Below are 15264 nucleotides of genomic sequence, written 5' to 3'. Positions count from 1 at the left end.
CACAATATGAGTTTTTTTAAGGTTTATTTGAGGGTGATTATATCCAAATTTGGTGAAACAGAAAAGCAGTATAGAAGAAGATACCAAGCCCTTGCTGTCAGCTGGGGTCTGCTGGCTTTGTTTCGTAACTTCTGGAAATGTAATCTATTATTTGCATGTTGCATGAATGCTTACATTAAATTTTAATTAAACACTTTTATAGGTTTAGCCATAGACAGATGGACAGATAGATAGATAGATCACTTTTATTTAGATTTAAAACAATAATAACAAGACAGTCTCGGTTGACATCTTAGTTTGGCAGAAAGAGTCGCAAACTGGCCCTTACAATGAAACTGCTAATTCTACATGTTAAGTAATATTGTTTTTCCAGGTAAAGACAAGTGTGTGAACCATCTCAAATTGTCTTTGAAACAGTAGTAAGTGTAATGTTAAATCTTTCATTTTGGAACTCATCATTTTAGCGCTACCTGCAAGTTTAGCTCGAACATTTCAGAAGAGTCAGCGCTAACAGGGTTATCTGTAAAAACAACAGCTATCAGAGACAGAGAGAAATACAAAAATACGGAGCTACAGTGGGATTTAAAACAATGTTTCTTATGGAAAACCTTTTGTTTCAGTTTCAGTTACACCTGATGTGACCAATGCTCTACCACTGAGCCACCAAGTCCCCCAACCCTTACTTAGCATTAGCTGAGCTTATAACATTTGCCTGCCTACGTGAAAATAAAACGTCTAAGCACTCATATCCATAAACCAAAAAGTGACCTTATATGTCAGTTTGTCAAACAAGCATCCTGTTATGATGTTTCCAGGATTTAGATATTTACATATTTATATCGACATAGGTAAATTAAATTGTCTCTGCCTTTAGAATCAATGTTTAATTACAGAATTACCTTTACAACTTGCGTTGCAAAGATTTTTCGTATATTAAAATTTTCCAATGGAAAATAAATCAATCATAAAGTGTGAAGCCTGCAAGTGTTCAGTCTGTATATTAGTCTTTATAATATATGAAGAGACAAACACAAGGATGATGCAACAAACTATTTATTGACTTAGAGTGTCATAGCATGCTTAACATGATATAACAACATACACAAGTAATAAGATTATCATATTATATGACTTATTGTTTACTGCATAACCTTGGTTTCTTCCTCATTCCTCAGTGTCCTTGGTCTGAAATGATAGATCAATCACATATAAAAAATCTGGCCAAAATTGTTTGAAGTTTATGAACATTTTCTGTAAACTTGTTTCATGTGAAATTTTTTACCTTGACAATTTCACGACTCCTTGCCCTCAGCTTATTGACCTGAGACTCAGCAATGTCAGCTCGCTCTTGAGCCTCTTCCATCTCATGCTGCACCCTCCTGTACCTGGACAGGTGAGAGTTGGCCTGCTCCTCCTGTAGAAAATCCACCATGATATCAAAACATATAGACTGACTGACATTTCCGTAATTTGTGTATTCTGAAAATCATGTGTACTCACAGCGTCCTCAGACTGTCGTTTGTAGGATTTCACTTTGAGCTGGAGCTTGTCCACCAGATCCTGTAGTCTGGCAATATTCTTCTTGTCCTCCTCAGCCTTTTGTGAATCAGAAATAATATAACATTAAAATACGAATTCAAGCATATTGTTTTTATTGCTTCCTATTATTGTGATAATATAATGGGATAATATTTGAAATAGTTTAAGTATTAGTATTTACCTGATAGGTGAACTCCTTTACTCTTCTCTCATATTTTCGCACTCCTTTTATAGCATCAGCGCCTCGCCTCTGTTCGGCATCAACTTCAGCCTCTAATTCGCGAACCTTGAATGAAGAAAAATGCAGTAATTTTAAAACAGGAAATTTTGTCTGGCATTGAAGTAAACACGAAAAGTTTGGTTCTTGTGAAACTTACCCTAGCCTCTAGTTTCGCAAGCTGCTTCTTGCCACCCTTCATCGCGAGATTCTCTGCCTCGTCCAGACGATGCTGCAGGTCCTTGACTGTCAACTCCAGGTTTTTCTTCATCCGCTCCAAATGAGAACTGGTATCCTGCTCCTTCTTCAGCTCTTCTGCCATCATGGCAGCCTGATATTTTAAAGAATATGTATCGTTGCAGTTATTAGAAAATTGTATTTGTTATAGAATAGAAAAACATCAGAGTTACGCACATCAGTGATGGCCTTCTTGGCCTTTTCTTCAGCATTTCTTGCTTCCTGAACAGCATCTTCTACTTCACCTTGGATCTGGATAAAGTCAGCTTCTAGCTTCTTCTTGGTGTTGATGAGGCTGGTATTCTAAACAAAATAGTTTGAATTATTTTATTAATTTTCAGTCACCACAGGAGTTTCACATTGTTTGGATCTATTTTACCTGAGAGTGCAGCAGTCCCACACGCTCACTGACATCGACCAGCTCCTGTTCAGCTATTTTGCGGCTTCTGTCTGTTTGTTCAAGTGCAGCTCTCAGCTCTTCGATCTCAGCCAGCATCAGGCTGTTCCTGCGCTCCACCATGGCAACCTGCTCCCTCATGTCTTCCTGACTTCTAATAGCTTCATCAAGGTGCAGTTGTGCATCCTAAACAAATAATAAATTAACTTTTGTGAGACTGTCTAAAAAAGTGAAACTGTAAGTAAATGTTATTTATGTATAATGCCACTATACCTTAAGCTGTCCCTGCACATTCCTCAGTTGCTTCTGGGCTTCAGCTGCCTGGCGATTGGCATGGCCCAGCTGAATCTCCATCTCATTGAGATCTCCCTCCATCTTCTTCTTGATTCTCAGGGCGTCATTCCTGCTCCTGACCTCAGCATCCAAAGTCGTCTGCATGGATTCGATCACTCGCTGGCTGTTCCTCTTGATCTGCTCAATTTCTTCATCCTTCTCTGCAAGTTTTCTGTCAATTTCACTCTTGACTTGGGTGAGTTCAAGCTGAACACGGAGAATCTTGGATTCCTCATGCTCCAGGGTAGCCTTCACAACAAAAAAACATTTTTGTAGCTCAAGCAGAATTAAATTGTGTGTGACTGTGTGTAATACTACATATTTTGTCAGAAGGTACCTCTGCCTCTTCAAGTGAAGTCTGGATTTCAGACTTTTCTGTCTCTATGGCCTTTTTAGCTTTCTCCAATTCATGAATGGTTTTTCCACTTTCACCAATTTGCTCGGTTAGATCGGAGATCTCCTCTATAAGAAACATTGTTTGTTGATATTGCATTAAAAACTAGTTCTCTGTGTTATAATTTATGATATTTATGATATTTATACTCTATGCATCTTCCACTCCAAAAAGTTGTAACATCTGTTACCTATCTAAAAATTATCTTTTATAAAACCTGTGCGTACGTTGTAGATTTTTGTTCTCCCTCTTCAATGTCTCCAGTTGGTCCAGAGTTTCTTCATATGAATTTTTCAGCTTGAACATCTCAGTGCTGAGGGAACGAGATTCTTTTAGAGCTCCCTCCAGCTCTGCCTGGGTTTCTTCATACTTTTGCTTCCACTCTGCAAGAACCTGCAAACAGTGATTTTAGACATTTGTACTTCTGATTTAATTTAAATGTGAAGACAGAAATAAAAATGTAACCTTGTCAAAGTTCCTTTGCTTCTTGTCGAGGTTAGCAGCCAGAGAATTAGCTCTCTCCACATCAATCATCAGGTCCTCCACTTCACCCAGTAGTCTCTGCTTTGTCTTTTCCAGAGAGGCACATTTTGCATTCACAGCCTCAATGGATTCCTCTGCATCCTGAAGACGCTGGGCAAGCTTTTTTCTGTCAGAACAAACAATAAAGTTTTTATTTTTTATAATTGTTTACAAAAACAATTCACTGTGCAAACTGTGTGATTTCAGGACTGTTCATTACTTAGCCTCCTCCAGCTCCTCAGTGCGCTGAATGGCATCAGTCTCATATTTGGTTCTCCACTGAGCCACCTCACTGTTGGCCTTGGACATTGAACGCTGCAGCTCAGCCTTGGCCTCCTGCTCCTCCTCATACTGCTCTCTGAGCAGGTCACAATCATGACGAGCTGACTGAACAGCATGTGCCAGGGCATTCTTGGCCTTACAGACAAATAGTGAACATGGTTAACAAAAATGTTTCCAATCTCAAGATTTTAACTGTTTAACAATAAAGACTTCAGTGCTGCCATAGTGGTAAATGTTTTTAATGTACACATACTTTAACTTCCTCTTCAATATGTCTTTTAAACTCTTCAATCTGCTGAGTATAAGCCTGTTTGCTCCTAGTCAACTGAGAGATCAGAGCTTCTTTCTCCTCTAGCTGGCGACTCATTTCACCTGTAGTGACAAAATAATCCAAATGCAAAATCTATACTATATTGTAAATTGATATGATTAGAATCCATAAAAATGCATAAAATACATGTTTCTCACCATTTTCTGTTTGGAGTCTTGCCTTTTGTGCTCCAACATCATTTAGTTGTCGCACATGTTCTTCATTTTTTGTCTTCATTTCACTTAATTGATCCTCAAGAGTACGACACAATTTCTCGAAATTGGCCTTAAATGAGAATAAGTTATGTGTATATAAGGTTATGCAGTGTAGTGTAATACAGTAAAAGCTGAATACAGCGAGAGTTATTGCAGAGTATTTTCTTTTTTTTCATACACATGAAATGTTTTTATTTTACTTTTGATTTGGCAATAGATTCCATGTTGCTTGAGAGGTCATCAATCTCCATCTTGTATTCACTTTTCTCTTTCTCCAGTTTCTGTTTGATTCTCTGGAGATTATCAATCTGTTCTCCCAGCTCGGCCACGCTGTCAGCCTGCTTCTTACGGAGGGCTGCAGCAGTGGCTTCATGCTGAAGGGTGGACTCTTCAAGATCACGACGCAGCTTCTGAAACTCAGCTTCACGCTTTTTGTTCATCTCAATCTGAACAGAAGTTGCTCCACCAGCTTCTTCAAGCCTCTCACTAATCTCTTCAAGTTCCCTGGAAAGATCAGACCTCTGTTTCTCCACCTTGGCACGAGCAGCACGTTCAGCTTCAATCTCCTCCTCCAGCTCCTCAATACGAGCCTAGTTTCAAAAGTTCGTAAACAACAGATAGATAACATGACACTTTCTCATGTAAAGGTGCTCTGCTTATAAGCACAATACTAGGGTTCGTTCAAGCCAATAACTGAACCAACCTGATTTTCCTTGATTTTCTTCTGAAGTTGAGCACAGAGTGATTGCTCATCTTCAATCTTGCTAAGAAGCTGGCTTATTTCAAAGTCTTTCCTGCGCAGAGAAAAAGTTAATTAAAAAAAAAACAGAAAGCATTTCTTTTTGTCTTGAAATAAGATAAACACTAAGTCTAGATTTTATTTATAAAAATCCTAATTGCTTGACAGACTTAAAATTGTTCATAGACACAATTTTACCATATTGGACAATACAATTAGATCCCTTATGAATTCATCTTTAAACTGATTAATTGAATTTGACTCACTTCTTTATTTTTTCTTCAGACTGCTGCTTGTCGTTCTCCAGATCCATAATTGTTTCATGGGCCAATTTAAGATCCCCTTCAAGCTTTCTTTTAGCTCGCTCAAGGTCCATACGAAGTTTCTTTTCTTGCTCCAAAGACCCTTCAAGCTGTTTTAACGAATAAAAGGAATTATTTTTTGTTTTTAATTTTCAGTGGGACTGAAATCACAGTTTATTTCAGTCACTCACATCGTCAACTTGCTGTTCCAGCTTGGTCTTGGCTTTCGTTAGAGTGTTGACTTTGTCTTCCTCTGCCTGCAGATCATCAAGGGTCTGCTGATGGGCCTCTTGCAGGGCTTTCTTCTCCTTAGTCAACTTGACAATGGCCTCATCTTGAGAAGTCATTTCCTCAACCAGGTTTTTAACCTGTATTTGCAGTGTAGTGAAATCATTTTCAGGTTTTTCAGTACTTAGAAGATTTTAAGACCTTCCAAAAATATACCAACCTTGTTTTCAGTGGCATGTTTCTCCTTTTCCACTTTGGCCAGTGTGAGCTCCAAATCATCAATATCTTTTTTTAACTCAGAACACTCATCCTCTAACTTCCTCTTCTTTGCTGTCAGCTCAGCATTGATTTCCTCCTCATCCTCCAGCCTCTCAGATGTCTCTTTGAGTTTGGCTTCAAGCTGGATTTTTGCTTTGATGAGCCCCTCACACCTTTCTTCTGCATCAGCTAGGTTTTCACCTTCCTAGATTCATGTTGACATAAGTTAAAATAATATTTAACCAGTTTGAAAAGCTCAGCATTTCCGAAATAGCTGAAATTTGCTCTTTTTGTTTAACATACAGACTGAATTTGCAGCTGCAGGTCATTCTTCTCCTGCAACAGTGAAACCATCTTCTCCTCGAGGTCCTTCTTCTTAGCCAGTGCCTTTGCTAGCTCCACTTTGGTCTTTTCAAAGTCCTCTTTCATTTGGGCCATCTCTTTCTCAGTCTCTGCGCTCTTCAGGAGAGGCTTAATCTTGAAGTACAGCTTCATCCATGGCCATGTTTTGACATTCATGAATGAGCGGATATTGTATTGGATGGAGTAAATTGCCTCCCTGGGGTAAAGAGGCATCAACAGTAAAAAAAAATCTAATACATTTACATTTTAAAAGCTGGATTGATTAGAAATTAATTGGGTTTTCCAAAATATGTGGTTTGAAAATTACAGTAACATTGTTATCTTAAGGGTAAGAGTCTATATCACCTCCTTTCCATCATCTTGACAAACTCTCTCCTCATAAGGAAACCTCTGCAGCGAGCCTGAGTCATTGTGACCAGAATAGCAAGCTTGTTATCTCTCATCTCCTCCAGGAGGCCCAACAAACCAGCTTTGAAAAACACCTGAAAGAAAGTGTTACTTTACATTATTTATGTTTACGTGCATCATCAGTGTAAGAAGGTTAAGTAAATGTGTTTAACAGAAAAACAAGTAACCTTTGTGTGTCCAAATTTGTACTGGGTATGGTCAAGATCAATAGAGCCCAAGAGTTTCTCTGAGGCCTTCTTGTTGTCAATAAATTGTCCTTCTGGGATGACACTGGCATTCAGTACTTTGTATCTGAGTAGGGAAAAATGTATACTATTAAACCACCAATTAGTGTCGATGTTGTAATCTGAAAGAGATCAGTGTTGCAGTCACTGATCAGTGTTGCAGTATTGGTAGGGCAGAGTGTAGCCAGACAACAGGATGGTGGTGTGTAAAATGACTTTCGTGGTGGAAAGAGGACTAAGGCAGCGCAGAGGACGAAGAATAGAAAAAGGAAGAATGTTGTGTAGTTTCCAGGGAGGAGCTGAGACAGGCTCTGGGTGGTCAGGAGGTGTTTCCTGATGACTGGACCACTACAGCTAATGTGATCAGGGAGACATGTAGGAAGGTACGCTGTTTGTTATCGGGAACAAGGAAAGTGGACAAGGAGACATGGTGATGGAACGAGAAAGTTCAGGAGTGTATACAGAGAAATAGGGTTAGCTAGTGGGACACTGAGAGAACTGAAGAGAGTAGACACGAGTACAGGGAGATGCAGCGTAAGGTGAAGGTAGAGGTGGCAAAAGCCAAACAAAGAGCACATGAGGACCTATGTTATGTTGGACACTAAGGAGGGAGACGTGGATTTATACAGGTTGGCCAGACAGAGAGATAGAGATGGAAAGGATGTGCGGCAGGTTACTGTGATTAATGATAAGGATGGAAATGTATTGACAGGTGCCGGGTGTGTGATGGGAAGATGGAAGGAGAACTTTGAAGAGTTGATCAATGAGGAAAATAAAACAGAACGAAGAGTAGAAGAGGTGACTGGTGTGGAGCAGGAAGTAGCAATGGTTAGTAAAAGTGAAGTGAGGAGGGTGTTGAAGAGGATGAAGAGTGCAAAGGCAGAGCAGAGGTGAAGAAGGTGCAGGACTTTAAGTACTTAGGGTCAGTGGTTCAGAGCAATGGAGAGTGTTGAAAGACCTGAAGAGTCGAGTGCAAGCAGGTTGGAACGGGTGGAGAAAAGTGTCAGGTGTGTTGTGTGATAAAAGAGTATCAGCAAGAATGAAAGGAAAGGTGTTCAAGAAGGTGGTGAGACCAACGATGTTGTTTGGTTTAGAGACAGTCGCACTGAAGAAAAGACAGAGCTGGAGGTAGCAGAGCTTAAGATGTTGAGGTTTTCTTTGGGAGTGACGAGGATGGACAGGATCAGGAATGAGGACATCAGAGGGACAGCTCATGTTAGATGAGATAAAGTCAGAGAGACCAGACTGAGGTGGTTTGGACATGTTCAGAGGAGACACTGTGAATATATTGGTAGAAAGAGTCTGAGGTTGGAGCTGCCAGACAGGAGGTCTAGAAGAAAACCAAAGAGTTGATTTATGGATGTAGTGAGAGGACATGAAATTAGTTGGTGTGAGAGAAGAGGATGCAGAGGACAGGGTTAGATGGAGACACATGAGTTGCTGTGGCGACCCCTGAAAGGGAACAGCCAAAAGGAAAAGATGAAGACCGATTAATCATCAGTGATTATGATATTGTTGTCAGTAACATGGTTCTACTTCATAAGTACCTCTGTTTAAAATCACCATAGAGGATTCTGCTGGGGAAACCTTTTCTGCAAATCCTGATACCTTCCAGCACACCATTACACCTCAGCTGATGGATGACTAGGTGGTTTTCCATAAGACCTTAAAGACATGCTAAATTCAGTTTTGTTTTGTTTTTTGCATTATAATATTGGCCTTTAATTGATTATTTAACAATTATACTAGCATTACCTGGAGTCTTGGATTCATTTGGAATTAAACATCTCACAAAATGAGGATGGGTGCTCCTCAAGTTGGTCATCAGCTTTCCAAGATTCTCCTAAAATAGTAAAAAAAAAACTTTCTGTAACAATAAAATATATAACAAAAAAATGACAAAACCCAATTTCCTGGGTGATGCCATTTAGTAACATGTGCAGTGATGTGCCTACTCTAGTTATGTAAACTGGCAGTTATTTGTGACGCTTACCCTGAAGACACAAGATACTGTCTGAAAAGATCCCCCCTTTTTCTTGGCACCTTTTTTTGAACTGCTCTCAGCTGTAACATAAAGATTAAATTTGAGTCATTGAAGAATTTTTATTTCAGCTGACTATTGTTAGTCAAGTTAAATACCAATTAACTGGTAAACTGTGAAATATTATTAGATTAACTATAACTTCATCTGTTATGACACATTTTTTACAACTGTGTTTTACCATATTGTCAGCCAGTAGCTGTATTTACACCAGCCTCTAGGCATGTTATCCACATAAGAAGTTATAGTCGTTTTACAGAATATGATCACTTGCAACCATTTTATACAACTATCTTACAGTGAGTTCTAAACCTTTTATTACATCTTCATATACTGCTTATAAATGCTAAATATGGAGACTTAAATTGTTGTCAATACATTCACATTATTTCTTCAAAATATGATCCTTACCTTCTGTCGAAGGATGTGTTGCATAGAGGTGAGCTAACAGTTTGACTGAGGACTTCTGGTAGAGCTGAACAACTGAGTCGTTCAGAGGGTCTTTGTTCTTGTCCAGCCAGCCATTGACATTGTAATCAACAGTACCAGCATAGTGCACCAGAGAGAAATGGGCCTCAGCTTTGCCTTTAGCTGGCTTTGGCTTCTGGAAGGGGGCACTTTTACCAATATGCTGATCATATAGTTTGTTCTTGAAGGTCATGTCTGTTGCCTTAGGGAACATGCACTCCTCTTCAAGGATGGAAAAGATGCCCATTGGCTGTGGTGATTAAATAATAGTGTAAAATAAAAGTTTTCCAAGTCATCAGACAGTTTGTGAATATGCAGCATGTGGCTCACCTTCTCAATAAGCTCAATGCAGGCAGCCAGGTCCATACCAAAGTCAATGAACTCCCATTCAATTCCCTCTTTCTTGTATTCTTCTTGTTCCAGGACAAACATGTGGTGGTTGAAAAACTGTTGCAATTTTTCATTGGTGAAGTTGATGCAAAGCTGCTCCAAGCTGTTAAACTAAATGACAATTTCCAAAATTATTAAGCAGCTTAAGTAATATTAACAAAAAATGTGAATCATTTTATTGAAGCTGTTGAATATGTATTAAGAATATTATATATTACATATATTATTAAGATGATTTTGTATAATTCAGAAATACTTACATCAAAAATCTCAAACCCAGCAATATCCAGGACACCGATGAAAAAGCTTCTAGCCTGTCTGGTATCCAGCATCTCATTGATTCTGACAACCATCCACAAGAACATTTTCTCATAGACAGACTTGGCGAGAGCCATAACAGAGTTGTTGACCTGATGTTACAAAGAGCACAACAGTAACAAGAATGTGGACAAACTCAACAAAAAATTCTAAATCTGGGAGGTGAAACATAGATTGAGAGTCACTGTGAGTCCAAAGTTAGAAAAAACTGTGTGTTTGCATTCTGGTCTTTACCTGAGGGACAGTTTGACCTTTGGTCACATATTCATTTCCAACCTTCACTCTGGGGAAGCAAAGTGCTTTCAGCAAATCAGCAGAGTTCAGACCCATGAGGTAGCCGATTTTATCTGCCACTAAAAAAAAAACACACAAATATTCATCTTTAAAACCTATAATACCAGGATAAAGTCACAACTGCACTTCTAAGCTCAAGATCAAGAAGTTCAAGTTTCATACCCTCAGTGCCATCAGGCTCAGCCTGCTCTTCACGCTGCTTCTGCTTGAACTTCATGTTCCCATGATGGATCACAGCTCCAGTCAGCTTGTAAATGCTTGCCTTTTCTTCTAAAGTGAAGCCTAGGATGTCAATGGCAGTCTGTGTCATACGGTAAAGAGAAGGGTTAAAGCTTGGTTAGCTTTATATGTTTGCTATGAAAAGAGTAACCATATGTCTGAATTGTTATTGTAGTAAATGCAGTAATGAAAGTAAAGTGGTTCCTACATCAGTAGCGAGGAATTCTTCAACGTCGTCGATACTCTTGACGGTGATTTCACCATGACTTACCATAGAAAAGTCATATGGATTTGTGGTGATCAGCAGAGCCTCTGCACAAACAGGTAACAAAATATATATGTATAATATGTCATGTGATAAACAATAGATTTTTAGAATATTTATATTATTCACTAATCTCACACCTATCAGCTCAGGTTTGTGGCCTGTCATTAGCTGATAGAAGATGTGATAGCTCCTCTCAGCAGAGAGCTGGAACGTCACTCGAGACTTCTCCAGCAGATCTTTACAAAAATTAAATGAAGATTCATTATGAAGAAAAAGTTCTTTGGAAGCACAACTGAACAAGTTGATAGTAATAAACAATATAAACTTACATGTTTCAATATCAGCTGAAGCCAGCTTCCCCGTTGACCCAAAGTGGATTCTAATAAATTTCCCCTGCACAGGAACAGATTAACATTTATATCCAACTCTGTTATTGTGAAAGATTATTATCACAAAATAGCTAATGATTTAAATGACAGATAAATCCCCAAAACACTTACAAAACGTGAGGAGTTGTCATTTCTCACAGTCTTGGCATTACCATAAGCTTCTAACAGTGGATTTGCTGCAATGATTTGATCTTCCAGTGACCCCTAAAGATTACATTCATTTTGTCATTCAGTAGCCAGCCTCTCTTAATATTACATTTTATATTACTAATCTTTAACTTTTCTTACCTTCATCTTTCCAGCAACCTGCTCAGATTTCTTGCCTGAAGTTGCCGCAATTGTCGCAAAGTACTGGATGACACGTTTGGTGTTCACAGTCTTTCCTGCACCGGATTCTCCGCTGGTTTTAGAGGTGTGTTCATAAGTAATAAATCAAATTACCGTGTTTCCCAATGTATAACAATTGTGTAAAGATTTTGGCACTTACGTAATCAGGATTGACTGGTTTTCTCTCTCTGCAAAGTATCAGAAAATACTGCATTACATTTAGAAATTTTCTTTCAAAGTTTACAGTAACTGCTTATAGTAGCTTACAAAATAATTGATACCTTGGAGCATGGATTGATAGGCGTTATCAGAGATGGAGAAGATGTGGGGCGGAGCTTCAATCCTCTTTTTGCCTCTGTATCCAGCTACAACCACTTCATCATACACAGGGAGCCATTTGTAGGGGTTCACAGTAACACAGAACAACCCTGAGTAGGTCTGTGGAAGCAAACAGGATCTTTAATGACAAATGATGCAGTTTAAATTTGCTTATGTGTCGAGTGTTAATACTCACGTAAATCATCCATGCTGCATAGCGCTCTTTGAGGTTGTACAGCACAGAAGGCTCACTGAGGTGGGTCATCATGGCCATGTCCTCAATCTTGTCGTACTTTGGAGGGTTCATTGGGAAGATTTCATCTTCTTTCACAGTGAGAGTCTGTGACACAGGCACAGGACATCAGTCGTAATATCACAATTCACGGTATACTGCTCTCCACCAGTTACTGGAAATCTTACAAAAAGTTCACTGAGAGAATGTCAAAAGAGACATGAGGTAAAATAATATAATTAGCTAACATTCTATAATGATGTGTTGTCTCCAAAGTTATATTAACAGTAAAACAAATGTTTTATTTTTTCCTGCATGTTTAATTTCAACTACTTTTTTAGTAATCACAATACCAAAATTGACAAATAACAGTTGAGCAGATCCCATATCAAAAATGGAAAACCCTGTGAAAATGTAAAAGAAAAAAATGCTTTATATCTTACTTTTCCACTCAGAGTCTCCACAGTGGCTTTGCCACCCTCTCTCTTGACAAGTTTCCCCTTGAGATACATCTCATTGGCCTCAGTCACAAAGTAAGCCGTTTTAGCATCAAAGGGAGTGGTTTGAGCTTCAATTCTCTCTCTTTCTGGCTTTCGGAGGTAAATGGCCGCCGGGCCAAAACACTCCATTTCTGTGTCTCCACTCATGGTGACCCTTTACTGAAAATAAGAAAATAACACTATCATTTGTTTTAATTCCCAGCAATGTAGACAAATTGTCTTCAAATAAAATAAATATTTTACAATATTTTTTATTTCTCTTAAATACAGGTACAGTAGCTACTGGCATTAGATAATTATCTGAGAAGTTGTGATATTCATAGGAGATGATGTAACATGTATATATATATATATATATATATATATATATATATATATATATATATGCAATATGCACTCTTTTTAAAACCATTTCTCATACATTGATTGTCCAAGACAAATACAAAGCCTACTTTACCTTGGAACACCTCACGTGAGCAGGGTTTTTCTGGTAGACCTCGGTGCAAATGTCTATAAAAGGAGCAAAGATGTTAGGTTCACAAAGGCTTTTGAGATTTTAGAGAATAAAGAAAACAAAACTGCATTGATAGACTTTGAATTTCTTTGTATTCGAATAGATGCATCTGTTTTATATTTTAATATTATATTGATGTAATGATGCCTGATAGTAAAGCTTTCATAAAAATATTTGAATGACTCTAAACTCTAAACACTTTTGATCCACCAAGAAACTTACCTTTTGCTGGCTGCCTCTTGGTGGTGGTTTGCTGAGCCGTTTTTATAGAGTGATGGGAGCCTATCACACGTGTCTTGCTGTGTTTGGTCATGTTGCCTGGCATTATGCTTGTGCAGTAGGTCTCACCTCCAACTTTCACATGACACAGTTTCAAGAGGCATTTTGATGCCAGATCACTGACAAGCTAAGACTCTGTCACATCTTCTATCATGAAATTTTTATTTATATTATTGTGATTATATTACAAACAACAAGGCTGTTTTGCTGCCTTAAGCACTGACTTTATTAATTATTGTTGTCAGAAAACATTTTGAAATCTATGCAGTTTTCCTAATATATGCTAATGTAGTATACAGATGTGAATTTGGTTCTGTGTTTGGATACTACTGTGTAGGCAAATAAGGAACAGATGTGTAGTTCAGTTATTGATCAAGGTTAAGTCAGTAGTTACAGAGAGTCCAAAGGTGTGACTAACACATCTTTTTAATGCTCTCTGGCACAACAGAGCTCATTGCTATGCTTATGAGAAGCTTTAAAAAGTCACTGATATACTGTTTCAGAGTCCTTACAAGTCAGGAATTATTTAAAAAATGAAATGAGTGCCAAAGAGCTTTAAAGAAAAGGAAGGAGGGCCAAGGGATTATTTATCACAACAGTGCCAACAGCTGTTCTTATTCTTGCTCTTAAGGGACACACAAGGGAGACTGAGACAATCCCTAAAAGTAGAGCAATTGAGTGATGGATTCAAGCTCCATTTCCTTTATGTTTCACAGAACGGTTTTGTTAATTTTAAAATTCACCACATTTCACTCCACATTTAGAGTATTAAAATGTTTTTAAATGTCTACAGTAAATGATGAGATAGATGTTCCGATATTTGACAAGTGTACTTGCGTACCAGGACTTAAGGATGTAGCATACAGCCAGCACAATTTGCAAGTATGAGAAGACAGCCATTGGGCACTGTACCCATTGGAAAGCGGATCTTACAGCAGCGGAAAAAAAGGAAGAAATTCTAAAGTGGTTGCCTCCAGGATATAATGAGCATCTGTCTTCAGTGAATGTGTGTGTCATGTGTGTGTCTAAAATCTTCTGTCTTATTAGGGCAAAATTCAAATATAGCACAAGCCTTGTGTTGTTGCTCAAGCCAAATACCACATGCTCCAAAGTCATATTGTGTTTTTATGGCCTTTGATCTTTGCCAGTCACTTGATTCGTAAGGCAGCAACAACTGGGCTCAGGATAACAAACCAAGGTGAGTGTTGAGTAACATTCCAGTCTGCCGTCTAGCCACAAAGAGCATGGATATACATTTACTCTAACAGTAGCATCCATGTTTAAGAGTGTAAGTACATATATCTTTAGTATATTCCTGATATTTTTAAAGTATTTCAAGTGTAATTATGATTTTGTGGTTTTATTTTAGCATTTGTAAAGGCTAATTTCTGCAGAATGGTTTGGTGTAACTGTGTAACCTTTGACTATAATGATATGCATTCATTACCTATGGACTGATTCTTAAGTCCCTATTATAGTTTCCCTATATGTTGTATATTCCATGCTGTGTTTACATACAACATGGAATGGTGTATGTAAAATGTAAAATCTTTTTCAACCACTATGTTCTTTATTAAAAATAAAAATGACCATTGGTGCCAAGCTCATTAACTCTGAAGCCTGGGCCTCAAAGACTTCAACAATGTCAAAAATGTGTGAATAAAACATATGTGTGTGTTTTAGGAACTTCTGTATTAAAACTGCTCATCATTCATATTTCAGGACTTGCAGTACAGGAT

General features: G+C 38.2%; 1 protein-coding gene across 1 annotated transcript; it reads right to left on the bottom strand.

The window, feature by feature from the left end:
• Positions 1 to 1037: 1037 nt before the first annotated feature.
• On the bottom strand, positions 1038 to 13246 carry LOC137126968 (myosin heavy chain, fast skeletal muscle-like). The gene is made up of 40 exons (XM_067503193.1): positions 13190 to 13246; positions 12676 to 12891; positions 12197 to 12340; positions 11964 to 12120; positions 11843 to 11870; positions 11644 to 11755; positions 11467 to 11559; positions 11296 to 11359; positions 11104 to 11202; positions 10907 to 11010; positions 10642 to 10780; positions 10420 to 10538; positions 10128 to 10277; positions 9808 to 9978; positions 9421 to 9727; positions 8962 to 9032; positions 8724 to 8811; positions 8516 to 8633; positions 6912 to 7035; positions 6682 to 6818; positions 6277 to 6532; positions 5936 to 6178; positions 5679 to 5855; positions 5452 to 5597; positions 5150 to 5240; positions 4647 to 5036; positions 4390 to 4516; positions 4175 to 4293; positions 3860 to 4056; positions 3583 to 3766; positions 3345 to 3510; positions 3061 to 3185; positions 2664 to 2972; positions 2373 to 2576; positions 2171 to 2296; positions 1917 to 2087; positions 1721 to 1825; positions 1501 to 1596; positions 1283 to 1414; positions 1038 to 1185 (listed from the first exon to the last, which is right to left on the bottom strand). The coding sequence occupies exons 2-40, from the start codon at positions 12877 to 12879 to the stop codon at positions 1165 to 1167; spliced, it is 5814 nt and encodes a 1937-aa protein (XP_067359294.1). The 5' UTR covers positions 12880 to 12891; positions 13190 to 13246; the 3' UTR covers positions 1038 to 1164.
• Between the last annotated feature and the right edge of the window lie 2018 nt (positions 13247 to 15264).

Source organism: Channa argus, chromosome 5, assembly GCF_033026475.1.
Source record: "Channa argus isolate prfri chromosome 5, Channa argus male v1.0, whole genome shotgun sequence".
NCBI lineage: Eukaryota > Metazoa > Chordata > Actinopteri > Anabantiformes > Channidae > Channa > Channa argus.
The sequence above is the reverse complement of the archived record's forward strand: the minus strand, read 5'-3'. Positions and strand labels throughout refer to the sequence as shown.

Excerpts from the sequence above, each read along its gene's own strand:
- LOC137126968 (XM_067503193.1), bottom strand. The coding sequence starts at position 12,879 with ATGAGTGGAGACACAGAAATGGAGTGTTTTGGCCCGGCGGCCATTTAC. Across the intron at positions 11,560-11,643 it reads AGGTTGCTGGAAAGATGAAG|GGGTCACTGGAAGATCAAAT; the intron begins GTAAGAAAAGTT and ends TGTAATCTTTAG. Across the intron at positions 1,826-1,916 it reads TTGCGAAACTAGAGGCTAGG|GTTCGCGAATTAGAGGCTGA; the intron begins GTAAGTTTCACA and ends TCTTCATTCAAG.